This window comes from Branchiostoma lanceolatum, chromosome 7 (genome assembly GCF_035083965.1).
Source record: "Branchiostoma lanceolatum isolate klBraLanc5 chromosome 7, klBraLanc5.hap2, whole genome shotgun sequence".
Lineage (NCBI taxonomy): Eukaryota > Metazoa > Chordata > Leptocardii > Amphioxiformes > Branchiostomatidae > Branchiostoma > Branchiostoma lanceolatum.
Window position 1 is genome coordinate 16,257,339 of NC_089728.1, and position 20,861 is coordinate 16,278,199.

General features: G+C 43.0%; 2 protein-coding genes across 5 annotated transcripts; both read right to left on the minus strand.

Annotated features, from left to right (window-relative positions):
• Nucleotides 1-700: 700 nt before the first annotated feature.
• LOC136438473 (uncharacterized) lies at nt 701-2,552 on the minus strand. Of its 2 annotated transcripts, none has more exons than XM_066433272.1 (3): nt 2,265-2,552; nt 1,857-2,080; nt 701-1,496 (listed from the first exon to the last, which is right to left on the minus strand). In XM_066433272.1, exons 1-3 carry the CDS (start codon nt 2,413-2,415, stop codon nt 1,122-1,124), a joined length of 750 nt encoding a protein of 249 aa, XP_066289369.1. In that variant the 5' UTR covers nt 2,416-2,552; the 3' UTR covers nt 701-1,121. The 2 variants fall into 2 exon arrangements, with proteins under 2 accessions (XP_066289369.1, XP_066289371.1); XM_066433274.1 differs by having other exon boundaries at nt 2,219-2,552.
• Nucleotides 2,553-3,297: 745 nt separating this feature from the next.
• On the minus strand, nt 3,298-19,025 carry LOC136437906 (sialate O-acetylesterase-like). 3 transcript variants are annotated; one of them, XM_066432485.1, is made up of 11 exons: nt 18,901-19,021; nt 16,258-16,659; nt 14,835-14,987; nt 13,708-13,889; nt 12,888-13,026; nt 11,786-11,966; nt 10,681-10,793; nt 9,642-9,772; nt 8,547-8,701; nt 7,034-7,229; nt 3,298-6,569 (listed from the first exon to the last, which is right to left on the minus strand). In XM_066432485.1, the coding sequence occupies exons 2-11, from the start codon at nt 16,481-16,483 to the stop codon at nt 6,462-6,464; spliced, it is 1,584 nt and encodes a 527-aa protein (XP_066288582.1). In that variant the 5' UTR covers nt 16,484-16,659; nt 18,901-19,021; the 3' UTR covers nt 3,298-6,461. The 3 variants fall into 3 exon arrangements, with proteins under 3 accessions (XP_066288582.1, XP_066288581.1, XP_066288580.1); XM_066432484.1 differs by lacking the exon at nt 3,298-6,569 and adding an exon at nt 6,576-6,706 and having other exon boundaries at nt 18,896-19,025; XM_066432483.1 differs by lacking the exon at nt 3,298-6,569 and adding an exon at nt 6,576-6,706.
• Nucleotides 19,026-20,861: the final 1,836 nt, after the last annotated feature.

The window sequence follows — 20,861 nt, forward strand, 5'->3', positions numbered from 1 at the left end:
AGAACACAAATATGAAATCCATATCATTTACCCATAACATATTAGGGACATTTCGAATTGAATATGTCAATGATTCTTTTCCACCTACCAAATATCAAAAAGATCCACCCACAGCTTCTCAAGTAATTAAATTAGCGCTGCGTACCCGTACTGTGTACCGGTACTGTACCGTGAAAATCGATTAGGTACAGGTCCAAAATACCGGATCATGAAGTACCGGTACTGTACCGAATAAATCTACACCAAGTCTATGCTTATTTTGTGACTGATCTCCTAACCTCATGCAACACCAAGCATGACCAAAGTGACACATTGGAACAGGGTTACTATTAATACTAATATGTGACAGATCATTCAGGCAGGTCGGGAGTTTTGATAGCAAGGCCAAGGGAGTTTGGCGGTAGGAACCTAGTTATATGCTTTGAATACGGATGCTGACAAGTTGTAAACAGTTTATCAATGTTTCTATCATTATTGAAGAAGTTCAGAAGAACACATGTTAATTTGTCAAATTGTTAAGGTACAGGTACAGGTCCGGACCTGTACCTAAACATCTGTACCGGTATCTGTACCTGTACCTGATGTTACGTTTAGGTACGCAGCACTTATATTCACCCAAACACAAGTACACCCAATCATAATAGGAACCAACAACATAACCTTCTTGGCAATGGGAATAATGACCACAGCAGAGTCTAGTCTGGACCATGTTAGTCCATCATAATTGTCATGTTTCACAAATTGATCATCCATACAAAATGGCAGTAGGAATACTACAATGACCTAACTCATGGTGTAGTTTCATATCATGCAAAGGTTTGAAAATTATTATCACTGCATTTCCACAATTATTCTTTCTATAAATTCAATTACGATACAAATTTAACATGTTTCTCAATACTTCTGTATGTTTTGAAGCCAATATAGTGCCGTAAGATTCGTCAACAATCAAGAGATTGTTGTTGTTTTTTCTCTTTGACGTATAAAAATACATATACTTAAGAATTCTATATGAAAAATATACATATTTCTTAAAAGACCTTGTTGGCACAAGATATACTCTGTTTCATCAAAGGTCGCTCTAAAAAGTCCACAACTTATTCCGTCATATCAGACGAATCCTACACCCTTTCCGGCTGCTGGTTGTCCAGCCACATCGATAGTTTACTCGCTACCAGAGAGAGCACCCTCCTGGTCTGAAAGTCCTGGTACTGGCGGTAGTCCCTGCAGTTCAAGGAGATGTCGCCGGGGGTGAAGCCCCGATGGCAGGCCGACAGCTCCACGTCGTTGGTCGACTCCCACGGACAGGGATCGTCGGCGATGTGGTTCACCAGGACACCCTCACCTGCCACCACGTCTGGGTAGATGGGCGCCACCCTAGAAAGGCGGGGATCGCAGTACGGGCGGTGCGGTGGACTCTCTGGTGCCTTCCTCTTCGGCTGTGGCCGGGAGTCGTCTTCGACCTCGTCAACTTTCCTCTTCTGACCTGAAGAGACCTGGTGTAAAAAATGACTAATAAATTGGTGGACGTGCCGACTGCTAAGCGTCTAATAATAGCTCCAAAAGGACAAAAATACTCATGCCTTCAAGTACCAGAGTTATTAACATACGATTGAAGGGTCAAGAGACTTGCATCTTCCGAGAACTATCGTGCAGTGGAACTCGAGCTCATTGCCACTAAGTACAGTAAGGGCATTCTCATTAGAACACTTCCAGCCAGGTGTACAAAGTTAGGTTTAACAGGTTGCTCGTTCAGTGTAATATCACCAGTTGCTGTGTGCCTGCGAAGCTGGTGTGTTATACCGAAGGGCGGTTATAAATTAGCTGTACATATACAGATACAGATTGATGCAGACCTTAGAGGAACCAGCAGTCTCCTTCTCAGAAGCAGCCCGTTTGACTCTGCGGCAAAGGCGAGCGGCTCGACGGACAATCCGGCCGTGGATGTGGCCGGCCGTGCCCTTCACGTCGCCACCCCCCTGATGTGCAACAATCTTCTCTGCTGCCTCTCGGAGCGTCGCCACAGAGACACGGCGATCATCCGTCCATCCAGTAGGCTCATCGTTCACTGGGACGGTCGCTACGGAGACAAAACGGACAAAGTTAGACAAGAACGATATCTCCAAATGAGACAACAGAGTCACACAACATTTGAAAGGAAGTTGCCCTGAAATGAATCTACCAGTTGAGAACGTTGGAGACGATATTGTGAAATTACCTCTGTGTCCGAATGTTAGTGACTTTGAATGCCACACGTGACTAACCATGACTCCCGGTGGGATCCGTTTCCACACCGGCTGGTTCAGGAAACTGGCACCGGACGGCAGGACGCTCCAGGCGGACAGATGAGCTTTCCTTTCCGCCATCGCCCTGGCCCAAGTCTTGCCTCTTCGTCTCCGCGTATCCAGAAAACATGCTTGAAAGTTGGCGAGAAGTGTGCGAAGTCGTCTCAACAACAAGGTCGCGTTCGAATACTTTCGAATCTGACACAACACGCAGGCGCCAGGCCTATTCGTGACGTCTGGTAGAGAACGTTCGAACTGGTAGAGAATGTTCGAACGGCGGTTCGTTTTGGGGTAAACAACGTCACAGGAGACCCGCAACTGTAGAGCAGTACTTTTAAAGATTTCAAGATCTTTGTCTGATTCGCCGGCAATCGAAACACATTAATGGTGCGATCTTTGTCTGACATATTGTAAGCAAACTCGTCTGTTGCCCTTAGATCATTGTAGAGATGAAAACGGTGGAATTACTAAGTTTGATGAGTCTTTTTGACGTAGCATCCCACTACGAAACTTCTTCTCCCTCTTTCGGTTGAGGCAGCCGCCTTCATCGTGGTGAAGATTTTGCTACCTTTCTACTACTGGAAGTCTACTGCGAGTTGGGAGTGAGGATGTGAAATGTAACATACCAGGGGTTGGGAATGGTGGAGACTGGAGAGTTAAACCTGTTGTTTAAAACTGTCAAGAGTTGAACTGAGGGCGACCGAGGCTGGAAGGCTATTCCAGTCCTTGGTCGTCCTGGGGCAGAAGGACTGTCTTCTGTACTCGGTTCTGAATGCAGGGACTCTGTACACTGACGTATGCGAATGTCTGGACGAGCGGGATGGTGCGGAAGGGTTGGGGCAACTCTCGAGTTTATGACTTCTAGACTATTATGATATTTATAAAAAGTGATGAGTCTCGCTCTCCTCCGCCTGGCTTGCAGGGTGGGCCACTTTAGTTCTTCAAGCATTCCCCGTATCATAACAACGACATATTAAACAATGTAAGCGTAAGGCAGGTATACTATATACTATTATTTAGGAGGTGGAATAAGGCAAGGGTCATCGTCATTGCCAATAGATATACTGTACATATGCAAATAAGCCAAAGGTTTCGATGACAGATCGAGAGAGTAATGTACATGTAGGTTGATACCCAAGTGCATTATTATATGCAGATAAGAACACAAATATGAAATTCCTATCATTTACCCATAACACATTAGGGACATTTCGAATTGAATATGTCAATGATTCCTCAAGTGAACATTAAGAAATAAATTACACTTTTTCCATTTCTTTAATGGATGCCATCATAATAAATGTATTTTCAGATTTTTGTATCCCAGCGCACAGGTGTAACATCAGACAGGTCTTTTCCACCAGTTTCTAATTCTATAATGCTCTTTAACGGTGCACACCCCAGTCCACAGAAGTGCGCGACAAAAAAAGTGATGGAAGGGTTTCGAGGGGCTGGGTTTGAGTTTAGATTTCTCATAATGTGCTTCGAACTGACATTAGATACTAGCATGGCTGAAAAGCGTATGGATTGGTGTGTTTTGGGTGAAAATTGCGTTTCGATCTGAGCCTTACTTCCGGATATCCATCCGCGTTGATGGTGAAATGTCCCTTGGCCGGAGATTGACCTTTGTTGCGTTCTGTGGGTCATGCTGACATGCCTCGCGCCGTGGATGATTAAAGAAATCTAAGTACTAGAATTTTCTTTATAATTGGCTCGACTGTACGTTAGGTTTTTCTCTTTCTGACAACATCAGTCGTTTCTACCTAGAAATTTTTTTCTACGAGTTTTATCCTACGCAAAAGTGCCAAAATTTGACCATCGTTTTTGACGTGAAAATTATGTTTTTGTCTCCTGATTTACCAAAATTAGAGAGGTTGAAGAAACAGAACTCAGCTGGTCCTATAGCGGAAGGGATAGGCTTTCATCCCATACACAGTTGATTTACTTCGGAATACTTCCCTGGAAGAGACAGTACCTAGACTCGAGGGTGCGCAGCCTCCAATTGAAACCCCAAATAAACTGGGGTGTGCTCCCTTAATTAACTGTGGAGTATGGACGGCCTCTTTTCCTTTTGGTTTCTGGGGTCCAAAAGAGTAGTTAACGTTTACCAGCTGGTTCGTCTTTAACAAAAAGTTTGCATCTCTTATAATTAGATACTGCATAGTTTTGCACACCGCACATATGTATAACGTTACACATTTATATTGAAAGGCACAAAGAAATAGAAAGACTTTGAAATACATACAATTAATAGCAGCAATTATACAGCCTTTAAACTTTTTAAACATTTTTCTGAATATGAAAAAAAACATCATTGCACAAAAGAAACCAATATTTGTTACAATGATATAAATATAACAGTTTGCTGTTAGAAGACATGTCAACAACAGAATTTCACATCTTGCTACAGTAAAGTTTACATGGTTTTTATTTTGCGCTAAGGCAAAAATAGAGTGTTTGCGGTGGTTTTAAGTTCGCTGCAGCACTACAGTCACATACTGCTACAGTATTGGACAAAAATGTTTGCGATGGCTTTGAGTTTGCGGTGAAACCATCGCCGTAAAAACCTCGAACACAAAACCACCGGAACATCTCTGCATTTACAGTACTTTAAGACTGTTTCTCCATGTCTCCATCAAAGCTATGGACAGCTTAGAATTGCATAGTCAAATTACTTATATGCCACCCAGCAATGTTACGTAGGCATCAAATTCATTTATGCATTGCACCAATAAAAAAAATAAAAGATATCATACCTCTGTGACATATTTAGTATCATCAGAATAATAAGAATGTTATGATATTCAGAATGATAATGAGTTTTTCTCAATTTGATTTCTTTGTGAATTTCTTTCGAATGTAGCATGCATTTTCTCAATGGCTCCCATAAGGCAACAGATATGCATATAGGAAGTTGATGACAAGAAATGACATAACATATGATACTGTAATTCTTGTTTCTTTCCCTGGAACTTAACATGTTCAGTATGTTCGCTGTTTTCACAGTCACCTCTATACCATGAACTTCTCATCACCATGAAAAAAAACTGTTGAAATTATCTATGATTCCTTCACACATCACTTACCGCCACCGTGAAGTTAAAGTTCAGTGAAAATGTTCGTCTTCCTTACACCATGAAATTTTGCTATCGTGAAGATAAAGTGAATTACAGTAATCTATTTTCAATTGGTAACTTTGACCTAACTTCCTGTCAGTGTCCCAACGTGCCTAGCACATGGAAATAAGTGTGGACACCCACACAGACAGACAAATAGACACACCAAAAACAATACCTCCCATTTCACGGAGGTAAAAACATTGCACATATTTGGCTACCCTAGCAGGGGGGCTTCTTGTCCGGCTCGAGCATGCATCCGAAGAACGGCGCCTCGGGTAAGTCGTTTTCCGCAGAGTACACGGCACACTCCTTAAAGTCGCAGGGCCATTGCCTCCACAGGTAGCGGATGTATGTGACGTTCTCCCAGCAGTCCTGTCTCAGCTGCAGGGTGATGGAATACGAGGTGTGGAACACGATCGGGACTGGAGCCCACTCCTGAGAAGTCATGGAACACTGGGACAGGTCTGGGGAGCAGCATACCTGAGGGGAAAGTCAGAAATGTACAGAATTTATGTCACAAGTGTTGTCACTGAAGAGGAGGTGTGGAACACGATCGAGACTGGAGCCCACTCCTGAGAAGTCATGGAACACTGGGACAGGTCTGGGGAGCAGCACACCTGAGGGGAAAGTCAGAAATGTACAGAATTTATGTCACAAGTGTTGTCACTGAAGAGGAGGTGTGGAACACGATCGGGACTGGAACCCACTCCTGAGAAGTCATGGAACACTGGGACAGGTCTGGGGAGCAGCACACCTGAGGGGAAAGTCAGAAATGTACAGAATTTATGTCACAAGTGTTGTTACTGAAGAGGAGGTGTGGAACACGATCGGGACTGGAACCCACTCCTGAGAAGTCATGGAACACTGGGACAGGTCTGGGGAGCAGCACACCTGAGGGGAAAGTCAGAAATGTACAGAATTTATGTCACAAGTGTTGTTACTGAAGAGGAGGTGTGGAACACGATCGGGACTGGAACCCACTCCTGAGAAGTCATGGAACACTGGGACAGGTCTGGGGAGCAGCACACCTGAGGGGAAAGTCAGAAATGTACAGAATTTATGTCATAAGTGTTGTCACTGAAGAGGAGGTGTGGAACACGATCGGGACTGGAACCCACTCCTGAGAAGTCATGGAACACTGGGACAGGTCTGGGGAGCAGCACACCTGAGGGGAAAGTCAGAAATGTACAGAATTTATGTCACAAGTGTTGTTACTGAAGAGGAGGTGTGGAACACGATCGGGACTGGAACCCACTCCTGAGAAGTCATGGAACACTGGGACAGGTCTGGGGAGCAGCATACCTGAGGGGAAAGTCAGAAATGTACAGAATTTATGTCACAAGTGTTGTCACTGACGATGGGGACTGGAACCCACTCCTGAGAAGTCATGGAGCACTGGGACAGGTCTGGGGAGCAACATACCTGCATGAGGGGAAAGTCAGAAATGTACAGAATTTATGTCACAAGTGTTGTCACTGAAGAGGAGGTTTGAGGTCCAGAAGTTCAGGTCCGGAGTTATAAGTCCTTGCTTATTTTACATACTTACTATAATACTTATCTTTACAGAAATAAAGGTAAAAACTTTGGCATATAATACAAGAGAACAAGAAATATCTAATCTTTTCTTACCTCAAAACCATTGTTTGTTTTAACAGTGATGTTCAGTGATTCGGGGTAAATCCTACGTACAGTCCTCTTCTCGGGGTCCACGTTTACACTGACGGGACGCGGGCCTTGGAAGGTCACCTCGGTCTCGTCGTACGCAACAGCTCGAGCACCAAGAACCAATCGGCTTGCAACGTCCTGTTTATCGCGAGGATGAATGCTGCAAGGACAAGATACATCACAGATCAGGTATTACTACTAACAGATTCAAAGTCTTCATCTATTGGTTCGCTATATTCAAATACATATAGTGGCATTGCGGTGGTGTTTGGCCCAGAACCCAGAAGTCTTCATAGGTTTGAATCCTGGGTCTCCTGACTTGTACTGTTGATGTTGTGACCTTAGGAATGGCACTTCACACAGATTTCCTCAATTCACTCAGGTGAAAATGAGCACCTAGCTTTGGTAAGGGACGTCCCTCGGATAAGACGTTAAATGGAGGTCCCGTTTTTAAGTAGAGCCACACCTCGAGCACGTAAAAGAACCCTACATACTTATCAAAGAGAGTAGGAGTCCTTCCCGGTGTGTGTGGATCAAATAAATCTGTCCGAGTATGGAGCATGCACTCCTCAGTACAAACCTGGTGACTGTTAATGCATTGCCATGAGGCGGTATACTGGGTATGCAATACAAACAAACAAATTCCATAGCAGCAAGCTGTTGCTCAACGGGCAGCAATCCTATTGACATTGTGGAGGGGGGTCCATCCCAGTGTGAGTGGATCAAATCTATTTCGTTCTATGCAGTACTGTACAAAAATGGTGTGCTATGCCTTGAGGTGCTGTACCTGAGTTACGAAAAGAAAAATGAAACCATTTAGGATATGCCCTTTCCTTGGTGCTGAATGGTGATCACATGGATGTTGAATAGTAGGATGAAGTGTGAATTTAGAGACTTCCATTTTATTTTTATATGCATAGCCCCAGTCCTCAGCTTAGCAGCTGGGCTGTCAGTTATTGCTTGACAGGACGCTGTCGTACAGCACTGAGGGGCATTATTGGGTTGGCCGAATACTACCTGACGGGGCTGAATTGCAAGGGTCTGGAGGCTGCCATTTTGGCGCCAAGGTGACCTCAATACAAAAATTGCCTCAGGTGCGGCCATTGAACTGTACCGGGAAGAACACCTACTCTTTTCGATAAGGGGGGTGGGATCTTTAAAGTGCTCCAGGTGTGGCTCTCCTCAAACACGGGACCCCCATTTAACGTCCTATCCGAGGAATGTTCCTAACTGAGGCTAGGTACTTATTTACACCTGAGTGAAGTGAGGAAAGTCGTGCAAAGTGCCTTTCCCAAGTGCACAACATCGGGGCACATCGGTGGTTTCCTTTGAGTCCCCTCCAAAGAATCTAGGGCTCGGAGACTATTCACCGACTGCACAGACTCCCTCGCAACAGCTGTCACAACTTCAAAAGAAGCATTTAGAAATATTGGCTTCATTCAAAATGGATATAGTGGAAAGATGAACACAGAAATACCTGCCAAAGGGTGACTCTAGGTCCACCAGGTCCATAGCCACTGCCATGAAGACATTTGGCATGGCTGGGTTGGGGACATAGCCGTAGTCAGCTGTCTGATGCCATCTGATGGCAGGGTAGCCCATATTGGTTTCACCCAGTTCCACAGTTGATATCTGTAAGTGTCAGGGTAAAATACGCCAAAAATAATTACTCAAGCAACTGGATAAAATTTTGAAACAGTCAAACGTTTCAGACAGCATCCACTGTCTTTCATCAGTGACTAACGATAGGACTGAGAACACCAGGTTTTATACCAAAACTCTGAATAGATGTGTTAATGAGGTTAAGACAATTTAGGATGTCTTGAAGCAGTCTTTAAAGAAGGTTAATTCAAGACAAAACAGTAACTAAATTTTATCCAGTTGCTTGAGTAATTATTTTTGGCGTATCTTACTACCTGGATGTCTAACTTTCATCAACGTGTCAGGGTAAAAGACAAAGAAAGCAGTCATCCTCAATTGAGGTGAAGCATGGTGATTTTTCAAGTAGCTAGTGGAAGTGCAATGTGGCTTGCAAATTTCTTAGCCAAGCACACCCCTACTCTTCTCGATAAGATTGTTGGGTTCTTTTATGTGCAGAGGTTTGACGCTTGAAGTTTATGCCTGAAACTCTCTCATACACGCATACAAGGCTGCCAGCTTTACGTCACCATCCAAAATGACGAATGCAATCCATTGCAACATGTCTGAGCTGGAAAACTCAATGATATGAAAGTGATGAAAATGTATTTTCGTAAGCTTAAAATGACAGATTTAACAACAAAAATCAACTACAAGGGCCACCCGCGCAATGAAAAGGATTAAAAAATGTAAAGTTGGAGACAGCCCTACAGGAATAGATACAAAGCATATGATAGCATCCCACCCCACAAGAAAACAGTCCCCCCATCACCACGATGGTAGACTATTAGTGGCAAGAAAAAGTAAGCAAATCACAGAATGAAAAAATATATAGTAAGAATAATAGCTGTACTACTTACGTACATAACATTACACAAATATCTAGGTGCCTTAATTTGTACAACAATACATGTATTGTACAAGTTGTTTCCACCTGCACAAATCCAAAGGGGAAGTGTCTGTCCGTGTGTCCCCCAGTCCCCATATACCACTCCTTCCTCCAGCTGTCAATCATCCCAGGAAAGGTACAGGAGTAGGTGTCAGGCCAACGGGTATTGGCCTCTCCTGGGAAAACACATAAACACATCAATGGATCCGTGAATAGTTTCATCAGGTTGGTAAATCATTGAATAAAAAGACTCTTTTTTACACATTCAACCAAAAGATTTATTCAACCAACGTTTCGGTGACCATCTGTCACCATCTTAAAGGCAATTCTGACTGGTTCACATTGCAATGCAGCACAGGTGTCTCTGCTTATAGATGCGTTCCTATGTATTTACATATTGCATTGCAATGTGAATCAGTCAGAATTACCTTGAAGAAGGTGACAGATGGTCACCGAAACATTGGTTGAATAAATCTCTTGGTTGTGTAAAAAAGAGTCTTTTTATTCACATCAATGGATATTGAACATTTCATTTTCACAACCAGTAAAATCTCACCTGCTTACGTTTCGAGGTCTACAAGACACCTTCCTCACAGCTTCTGACTGGAGTACTGCTTCTTACTGCTATAAGTAGCCAAAGTAGGTGTAACTTTTGCGGAGAGAACACAATCCAAAACAGGGCTAAGTTTGTATCCCCCTTGTCCTGGTTTGCCACCTACTTTGGCTACTTATAGCGGTGAGAAGCAGCACTCCAGTCAGAAGCTCTGAGGAAGGTGTCTGATAGACATGGAAACGTTAACTGATGATATCATGTGAAATGCGCCAGAAGTCGAGAAAAGTTGGTGTCCTCGAACAAAAAAATGTAACTCCGATTGCAATTCCAACGACAGAATCCAGTATTCGAATTTTCGACAGCGGTGCACTCACCACACTCAAAATGCATTCTAAATATTCTATGTAAGCCCGTGTGATAAAAGTAAAACCCTGCACATGTGCAAGACGGTAAATTATCATACGATGCAAAACACCCATATGGAACATTGTTGTGGCCCAGGTATGACATAACTGTAAATTCATAGTGTACCTTGATACCAGATTGCGCCCATGATTGTCATATTCAGCAGGGGGTGAATCATGGCGTTCCACAACACTGAGTGTTCACGGAGCCAGCCTACATCCAACTCCTCCAACTCTTCGCTATCAAGATCATAGAAAGGGCAAAGATCAAACTAGTCAGTTCCACGACCTCACACCTTCGCTAAAGGATGTAAACCTTCATGACTGACATATTCTAAAGGTTTCTCATTGATTATATCAGGTCCTCAGTTCCATATACAAATGTAGTATATCAGTTGATGATCTTGTCTGGCCAAATAACACAAGTTGTCCAAAGTATGAAAGTCTTATCTAAGTTAGCAAAACAGGCTATTCTAGCATTTTCTTAGATATGCAAACGTGGCCCTGATTTGCATAATTTATGTTTGATGATGTTCACCTTTAACGAGCTTACAAGATCATAGAAAAGGGAAAGAGAAAAGAAGACCAAAAAATACTGACATGTCTGTCCTTGGTGCTGAAACAACACCAGACATCACAAGTATTAATTAATTATTCATGAGCAACTAACTGCTTTTTTTGCCAAATAAGGCTAGCTCATTGATCATTCATGGGCAACTGTCAGTGACGCCCCCATTACCTCAAAAATGAGGCGATAAGAGCAGGGCTGAGTCCGGGAGGGTTTGCCGAGCATTTGCCAAGCAGGTCTCAGCGCTGCTATTGGAGGGTGGTTTTGGAGGGTGGTTTCGGAGGGTGTTTTCGGAGGGTGGTTTTGCAGGGTGGTTTCGCAGGGTGGTTTCGGAGGGTGGTTTCGGAGGGTGGTTTCGGAGGGTGGTTTCGGAGGGTGGTTTCGTAGGGTGGTTTCGTAGGGTGGTTTTGGAGGGTGGTTTTGGAGGGTGGTTTTGGAGGGTGGTTTCGGAGGCAGGTTTTGGAGGGTGGTTTCGGAGGGTGGTTTCGGAGGGTGGTTTCGGAGGGTGGTTTCAATTGTGATGTCTGTCATTGTTCCAGCACCAAGGACAGACCTATCAGTATTGTTTGGTCTTCTTTTCTCTTTCCCCTTTCTAGGATCCTGTAAGGGTCTCAGCACTGCTAGAGGAGGGTGAAGTGAAGCCTGCCAATAACTTTCTTCCTACCTGTGACTTAGTGTTATATTGCAGTCTTCCAACACCTGTGGTGGTGACCACATCTCTATAGACGTAGCACTCCAGGAAGTGGCCACCAGTCCGATAGGGTAGCCCAGGTGGCTGTACAAATCCCTTCCAAAGAACCAGCACACAGCAGAGAAGTACTTCCAGGGTGCACCTCCGACGCTGTCTGCAAGGGGGCATCATTAGACCACACATATCCATTTCCTTGGTTCTACACATCAGTACATGTTTAAGTAAAGGTTTAGCCCAGGTAGTTGTACAAATCCCTCCCGAAGAACCAGCATACTTCCAGGGTGCACCTCCGACACTGTCTGCAAGGGGGCATCATTAGACCACACATATCCATTTCCTTGGTTCTACACATTAGTACATGTTAAAGTAAAGGTTTGGCCCAGGTGGTTGTACAAATCCCTCCCAAAGAACCAGCAAGCAGCAATTACTTCCAGGGTGCACCTCCGACACTGTCTGCAAGGGGGCATCATTAGACCACTCATAGGACAAAATTTTAAAGTAATGTAATTTAGGCCAAGTCCAGTTTGTTTGTCAGTATAATTTGAGAAGCTGTAGATGAATCATAATGGTATATTTGGTACTTGGGTACCGAAAATGAAGGTCAAGTTTGATGATGGGCCTCCTGCGGGGGCTTGTTACGGTACTGTAGCAAAACAAGATGTAGTTTTCTGGAAGTGATTTTTGAGTGGTGGATAGCTCTTGTAAACATCAACAAGTTTTGAATAGAGCAAAAGCTTACTGCATCTTTAGTATGATTGACTTTTTTTTTAAAACTAGCTCTGTCAATGATTCCAGAAGGACTAAAAATCAGGGATTGTATTCGAAAATCTTCAGCCCTAGTTGCTCAAGAATTGTTGTTTGTACCCTGAAACTTAAGCCAAAAATAGTTACTCAAGCAACTGGATAAAATTTTGAAACAGTCAGACATTTCAGACAGCGTCCGCTGTCTTTCGTCAGGACTACGGATAGGACTGGAAAACCAGGTTTTATACCAAAACTCTGACTAGAACATACCCTGAAACTTGTCAACAATCTACTTGGAAAGAATTTCAAGTGATGGTAACGTTATACTTACCAGAGCTTGCCACTGCCCAGGGTTGTAAGATCTTGTCCAAGTCATCCAGAGGTTCGTCAGACTGCATCCTTTGAACGGTGAACAGTCTAATGTCTGGGAAGTTTGCCGCCTCCGCTATTTCCTGGGAGGCATGGAGCCCCTACATGTACGGGCACAAAAAGAAACAATAGTGATACTAGCAACACGAAAAGAAATGCTAAGGATACTACGAACTTTCTTGACGTTAAATATCATTTTAGACATATTACCGGTTTAAATTTTTATGAATGCCCAGGCATGCCTATTTGTTTTCAATCTGTTTTCAATAAAACATACCTCATTAACATACCTATTCAGAGTTTTGGTATAAAATCTGGTGTTCTCAGTCCTATCATTAGTCACTGACGAAAGACAGTGGATGCTGTCTGAAACGTCTGACTGTTTCAAAATTTTATCCAGTTGCTTGAGTAATTATTTTTGGTGTGTTTTCAATAAAGACTAAATGCCTCTGAGTCAGATTACTCAAGACATTTAAAGCGTAAGTACAAATATACATTGTGTAGAATTTGTACTAATTCAATAAGTCCTGCGAGACTGACAAATGCCTAGATGATTCAAACTGGCCATTCTTAAAGATTTTCCTGCAAATTGCAGGATGCAGATTTCAAGACCTCAATACCTATAGAAATAGCTAAGCATTAGGTGAGGTGCATGACTTTGTATATCTCCCGTATCTGTATGACTGTATAGCTGGTATAAATGCCATTGAAAATTATCTTGACCTGTCTGACAGTGAACGCCAGGTTGCTCTGCTCACTGCCCACTCACACATGCCCCCTACCTGTCTGACAGTGAACTCCATGTTGCTCTGCCCACTACACAGCCACACATCTCCAAACAGCACGTCCTCGAGAACTATCCGCTGCAATGTTCCGTTTCTGTCATGGACGCCCTGGATTCGATGCGGCCCTCCTGGTGGCATGGGGTCTAGCTCAACCTTCCAAACACCCCTTCCACCTTTACCTGAAAAAACAATGGCACAAATTGAATTCTTGACGTAATTAGAGAATGATTAAGAGCGGCGTGGAAGTGGCATAGTGGCAGGGTGTTTGGCTCAGAACCTTGGGTTCGAATCCGGGGTCCTCTGACTTGTCCGTTGACGTTGTGCCCTTGGGAAAGGCACTCAACATGAATTTCCTCACTTCGCTTAGGTGAAATTGAGTACCTAGCTTTGGTTAGGGACGTTCGTCGGATATAGGATGTTACATGGACTGGTCACTTGTTTGAGGAGGGTCACACATCAAGCACGTAAAGGAACCCACCACACTTAGTAAGGGTCATTCCCGGTGTGAGTGAATCAAATAAATCTGTCCAGATATGCAGCTTGTAGTACTCTTCAGTACTGTTGTGTTAAGCCATGTGGTGGGCTACTGGGTATGCAAATGCAATACAAACAACTACAGCAACAACAAAAAAAGTCATAAGCAAATGATTCTATTATAATTGACAAGTTTGCATTTCAGTAATTCACGTCAGGGAAAATTATAAGTTGGTGACATATGTTTGTAGCAGTGAACATAATTGTTGCCATTGATTACTATTAATGTCAAAAAGTTTTAATTTGTTAATATCATCTACATTTAGTGTTGAAGTTAAATTGTCGGACTGACTTCAGTTGTTTTGTAGCAATATAATGCATGGCAGAATACCAAGATTGTACCTTCAGCATTTAGTAACTGTTTGAAACAGATTTTGCTATCATAAACCCGTAAAAAGGGGTATCTAGTAAAGAAGTGGCATGGACGTAACCTGGGTGCCATCCTTTTTAGCATCATCCACTCTCTCAGTTCCAACCGCAGTAAAGCTAAAAAGGATGGCGCCCAGGCTAGCATTGATGGCCTAGTGGCTAGAATAGAGGACACGGGACCGAGAGGTCATGTGTCAAATGATTGTAGTGTTGGGCGGTACCTTTATAAACCATGGTCGAGATGACGCTACTGGATGTGTCAACGCTGACGCTGACTGTGGCTCCCACCTCTCCGTACCCCCAGAGTACAGCCCTATGTGGGCCCTGCTGTAGAACCATGTGGTCTCCATAGTAAGACGCCCAGTTAAATGTGTCTGGAGCAGAGTAGAAAACATAGTGACATTTAAACAATGTATCTGAAATTTAGAACTTTCTCTACGTAAGCTATACAGTTTTACCGTTGTCATACTTGTTTGTGTTATTGAGTTTAATCATCAGTAAAAATATTCTTCATAAAGTACTGTAAATGCATTTAAGTTCATGTTAGGAAGAAAGTGGGGTGTTCACGGTGGTCTTAAGTTCGTGTTTGAGGCAATAGTAGACAAGGGGGTAGAAAAGGACCAAAAATTTAAGTCTGTGGCAAATATAAAACCACTGCAAACATTTCTGCATTTACAGTATATAAAAGAGTGTTTAAATTTCTTTGGAAAGAATACATACTTTCCCTTGACATCTTTGTAAAATGTGTAGGCTGCTTTCCAGAGATGATTGTGACATATAACATACATGCATCAGTGACTGCAGAGTCATTATGATGATGGTATACAGTTAAACCTGGACAGGCAACCACCTGCCACAAGCAACCACCTCCAGTCACAGGCCATATTAAAACAGTCCCGTCCATTTTTACATAGTTAACCCCACCCTGCCCTCAGCAAGCACCTGTCCTCAGCAACCATTTGTTCCTCAGTCCCTTTGGTGGTTGCTGAATCCAGGTTTGACTGTGCTATCAATATAACGCTAACATTCAAACATATATGCATACACATGCAGATTCAGGGGTGACCTATTTCCAAAGGCTGTGCTCGCGGAACAACAAAATCACATACTGTAAATGCAGAAATGTTTGTGGCGGTTTTATGTTCGCAGCTATCGTGTTGAACTCCTTACCACAAACTTAAAACCACCGTGAAAAGCTGTTCCGTTGTGTGACTATAGCGTTTAAGTAAACGTTTCAAACGCCAACTCAAAACCACCGCGAACACTCCATTTTCTCTCTACCGCGAAATTGAATCCCTGCGAACATTTCTGCATTTCCCCTGGTAGAGAAATCAGTTTACTGGACAATTCCGTGGTTGTGGAAGACTCAGCAATCCATGGTCTTAAAGGCATAGCCTCTAGTATCAGGCTCCAGAGGCGTCGGAAAAGAGTAGAAACAAGCCAAATAGACAGATAACATGTCAGACAGGAGTTAGCCAGACATTGAGTTCAGTCCAGTTGCGGCCAAATGAACTCAATTGTCTGTCTATATATATATATCTACTCTGGAATGCTATCCGTCTATTTGGCCAATTATTAACTCTTTCCAGCCACCTTTGGAGCTGGTAGTCAGGTTTAAGTCTAGAAGTTCCTGAAACATACCTGCTGGTTCTGTAGTGTTGTTGTTGGTACTATAGTGAGTACTAACAACGATAACGGCGACCACAACAGTCACTGCAATCAGAATCCCAACCGCTACAACGGTTCGAAGGAGCCTCTTGGATGTGGTGCCGCCTTTGGGTTCCACCACCGAGACTTGGTAAGGAAACTCGTCGTGTTGAAGGAGACCGGAATTAACGGTGATTCCCTCGTCTTCTGTGATGTCTTCCATGGTGGGGTGTGTTAGTTTGTTTGTTTGTTTATTTGTTTGTTTGTGAGTACTGGAGGGATGCTCATCTCACATGTTCACTAATGATCATGTTGGTTAAAACTCAGCTGTGATGCAACAAGCAACTGCTCAGGTTCTCTAGCTTCATCTTTGCTCCTACGACTTTTTAAACCTAAGACCTGGAACAAAATAAAGATGTACGTTATACAATGCAATGAATGATAAAAATTTTTTTTATAGTTACTAGAAATAAATGTTTTTTAGCAAATGTGGACAGATTCGCATCTTAGTGTAATTTATGTCTGAGCAAAATTGTAAGTAGGTGATAATACATGATTGTAATACACAATAACGTTAATCTGATGTTTGGTTGTGTTTGTGTGTATGCACCTATAACTCAAGATTCTTATAACACTAAGTAGATTTGTATGAATATTCACTGGTACTGTGGCTAAATATTGAGGTGGCGAAGAAATATGAAGATTTTGGGCCCCCTAGCAGTATTGTCAGGTACTGCAGCAATTTACAAGCCGACGTCCTTTTTGGAAACTAGAGTTCCACGAACACATTATCTTCGCCAAATAATCAAGGCTTATTCAAGTTATTGTGGAGAGTGATTAATATTTACATGCTTATCACCCCCTGCAAACTTGATCATACACCATACCGTTTGAAATTTATGATGGGGAGGGGAGAATGAGTCCAGTCTAGATAGGGATAAAAATCATTTGCTGGTACAGGACTAGTATATGTGTATAGTGTGCAGATATATGTTATAACTGGTCATCAAAAAAATTGAAAGTTATAATCAAATGGTACAGTCAATATATATGAATAGAATAAATCTTTATTCCATATCATACACATTTTGCAAGACATAGTACATGTTACTTTTCCATACGGTGCTAGGTAATACCTAGCAGTGGTGCAGTTTTGGTGCAGTGTACTCTCTGAGCAGAGGAGTGTGTCCGGCTGGTTATTCACATGTTTTTAGGTGTTTTGTAAGGCTTTCTATTTTGTTCCCTTTCCGTTATGTCTCCACCCGTGTGTTGGACAAAAATGCCGAAACTGAACACTTTAAAAACCAACCGGACCCACACATCTGCTTGAATTGTAGTGAGACTGCCCCATTTGTTTATTTATGTACCACATCTGTTTATTTATACTTCTAGGCAAGGCCTTCTGCTGGCCTGTTTCGGGAACACTGTCACATGCCCCATTGTGGAATGTAATGGATTTACAATTATCCTTACTAATTATGCAGATTAGCTCCTGTTTTCTATAATTAGACATCGATTGTGTAAAGCACCATCTGAGCTCTCTACATACAAAACTTCACGACAATCTCTTCACCCCTTCTCAAGTAATACATGTCCGAATGTCAAAACAAAAACACCCACTGCAGTTCTAAACAAGCTGCTAGGGGGTCCAAACTTACAGAACTTACTTCTTGTGGCATGAACTATCTACCACACAAATATCATGACCATAGCACTTTCAGGAAATATGCCACTAAATTTTGAAGCTCCACTGCAGTACCTTAGGTACCCGCTAGAAGGCCCATTATCGAACTTGACCTTCCTTTCCGTAAACCCTAGTTTAACAAAGTAAACAAAGTTATGTTGTCCACAAGAAATACACATCCACACAAAGCCCGCTGCAGTACCGACGGAAAGTGCCAGGAGAACCATTTTTGAACTTGACCTCTGTGTCTACAACATCTACACACCTGCACAAAATCATGAAGGTCCATCAACGTTTCCGTCACCTTTTTTTTCCTACATACAAACGCACAAAAATTAAAAGTCCGCTGCAGTACTGTTGAAAGGCGCAAGGTGAACCATTTTTGAACTTGACCTTTCTTTGCACAACCACTACACACCTACCAAAAATCATAAAGATTCATCAAAGGTTTCTTGAGTTATGCTCTTGACATACATACAGACCCAGCAAACAGCTGGCTCAACCGAAAACATAATCTACCCCGAGTACTATAGTACTCGGCGAAGATAATTACATTACTGGGAATGTGTGGCATGGTTAATAGACAGCTGGTCAGTCGACCACCATAATGACCCCTTATGGGAGGGAGATAGCTCAGGCATTGATTGAAAAGAAGAGGATCACTAAAATTATAAACATACAAATTCACAAAAATTGTAAATATTTCACAGAGCTACTATGAGATCTATTTCTATTAAGTCTTGCTCCTATCAAAATACAGGTACAACATATGTGCTGTGAGCACTGCTACTGACTGCCATATTATAGTTGGGTCACAGACATTTGAAATGTATCTTGATAACATTACGTTGTATAGCGACTGTCAGGTGTAATTATATAACACTATCCAACCATTATGGTCAACAGCTGTCTCAGTTAACTTGCAGTATCAAATATCAAAATAACACACACCATACCATGCACTATAGGCTGAAATTCCAGTTCAGCTCCAAGTATTTAGCTCCAGTTCACCTCCCCAGTATGGTTCAGAGGTGGAAGGCGGCTCAGGGACGTTGAGAAACCGGTCCAACCGCATCTCAAGGACGGCACTGTCCCCAGATCAGGACGATAAGGTTGCAGACCACAGTATTTCTCCTATAGGGATTTATATAGTTAAGGATCCCAAGGTGAGATGCTTCGACGCTTGAAAATTTATAGAAAGGTGCAGAATAAGGGTACCAGATTTTTATATGCTTGACTTCAAGGTTCAATCTACAAGATATCTGCAAAATGAGGTTGAATTTGCCGGCTCGTTCTCTTTTCAAAGCCACTTTGATATGACCCCCAGCGGAGGTCACCGTACTGCAGGCGACTTACAGTAGTCGGGCGGTAACAATATCCAGGCGCGAATCCAACCCGACCGAACAAACATCGTAATCAAACTCGTACTGTCTCAAAACTGACGTATTCCTCTACCATTCACCACAGTTTCAGCCTCGCTAACGTGCACAGAAGAAAAACTATGGCCTTTTCAAGTAATGTGACGCACTACTTCATACCCGAACTACTATGTCGCCCACTAATACTGTGTTCTGCGACCATAATGCATTGTGTACAAATGTAGTAAAACAGTCCGTCCCACTGATGTGTTCCCGTATGTCCCAACGTGAAGCGCACCGATTGGCTACATGGGGAGTCCACATGCAAATGACCTTGTTTACGGAAGATTGACGACGCTTGACGTTGAATAATTTAGAGCGGAGCAGAAATGATTATATCATATTGAAATACAACCTGAGCTAATTATCTACGGCCCTCACGGAGAAAGGGATACCAGACCATACGACGTACTACTGTAAATGCATTTAAGTTCGCGTGGTATTTATTTCGCGCTAAGGCGAAAATGGAATGTTTGCGGTGGTTTTAAGTTCGCGGCAGCTACACACTAGCTGCTACTGTTTTTTACAAAAAAGGTGAACTGGTACGTCAAGGCCGTCAAGCTACTCTCCAAGCAGACGAGGGGTTCCGGGTGGTTTTTGCCGTGTTATTAGGCGTTTTTGTCGGGCTTTCTACTTTGTCTTCTTTTTTGTGTGTCTATAAACCTCACCCATTGTCTTTTATAGAGAAAACATGACAAAGTAGAAAGCCCGACAAAAACGCCTAAAACACGTCAAAAATCAGTCGAACCCCTCGTCTACTTGGAGAGTACGCTTCGGGTCAAAAGGCGATTATCCCCCTTTTCCCAAGCGGTATTAACGCCATTCGGTGTAACACGCCGTGGTAGTTTTGCAGGCGCCACACGGCGGCGGCTGGATATATAACACCGAAATCAAGGGGCTATATCATCTTTCATTATATTCAGTGGCCCTTAAAAACAAATAAACAAACAAACAAACAAACAAACACTAAAACGCTTAGGTGAAACCCGTCGCAGGAGAAACACGATAAAGTGCAAACCTTTTTACATCTGTAAAAGTGGTGGAGACTACAAATCTTACGCGTTAAGTCCCCCTCTCACTTGACCCGCGGCACGCTGGCGGCGTCGCTGCGGCCGATGAAATTGACAAAGCGCTCAGCGAATTTTATCGACAAATAAATAATTTCTAAATCTTTGTGTGTTTTGTTGCTGTCTTGGTCATACCTGCACGTTTTGAATGATATTCCCATTATACAGTCAAGGGTAACACAAATCCAGTTTAGGACGCAGCGACGCCGCCAGCGTGCCGCGGGTCCAGTGAGAGGTCCATCCTCGATTTAACCAACCAACCAACAGCAACAAAAATCAGAACCTAGCTATAGTCCTATTCCGGCTTGTCGGAGAGGAGCCGAAATTACTGTTTACACGGTACTTCAGCGTTTTCGTCTTTGACCTGGTTGAGGGGAACGAATAGTGGAATGTTTGAGGAGAGCCACACCTCGAGCACAAGGTGTCCCTGTA

Excerpts from the sequence above, each read along its gene's own strand:
- LOC136438473 (XM_066433272.1), bottom strand. The coding sequence starts at position 2,415 with ATGTTTTCTGGATACGCGGAGACGAAGAGGCAAGACTTGGGCCAGGGC. Across the intron at positions 2,081-2,264 it reads GGATCCCACCGGGAGTCATG|CGACCGTCCCAGTGAACGAT; the intron begins GTTAGTCACGTG and ends TTGTCTCCGTAG. Across the intron at positions 1,497-1,856 it reads AGACTGCTGGTTCCTCTAAG|GTCTCTTCAGGTCAGAAGAG; the intron begins GTCTGCATCAAT and ends TTTTTACACCAG.
- LOC136437906 (XM_066432485.1), bottom strand. The coding sequence starts at position 16,483 with ATGGAAGACATCACAGAAGACGAGGGAATCACCGTTAATTCCGGTCTC. Across the intron at positions 14,988-16,257 it reads CAACAACACTACAGAACCAG|ACACATTTAACTGGGCGTCT; the intron begins CAGGTATGTTTC and ends ACTCTGCTCCAG. Across the intron at positions 8,702-9,641 it reads TCCCCTTTGGATTTGTGCAG|ATATCAACTGTGGAACTGGG; the intron begins GTGGAAACAACT and ends TGACACTTACAG.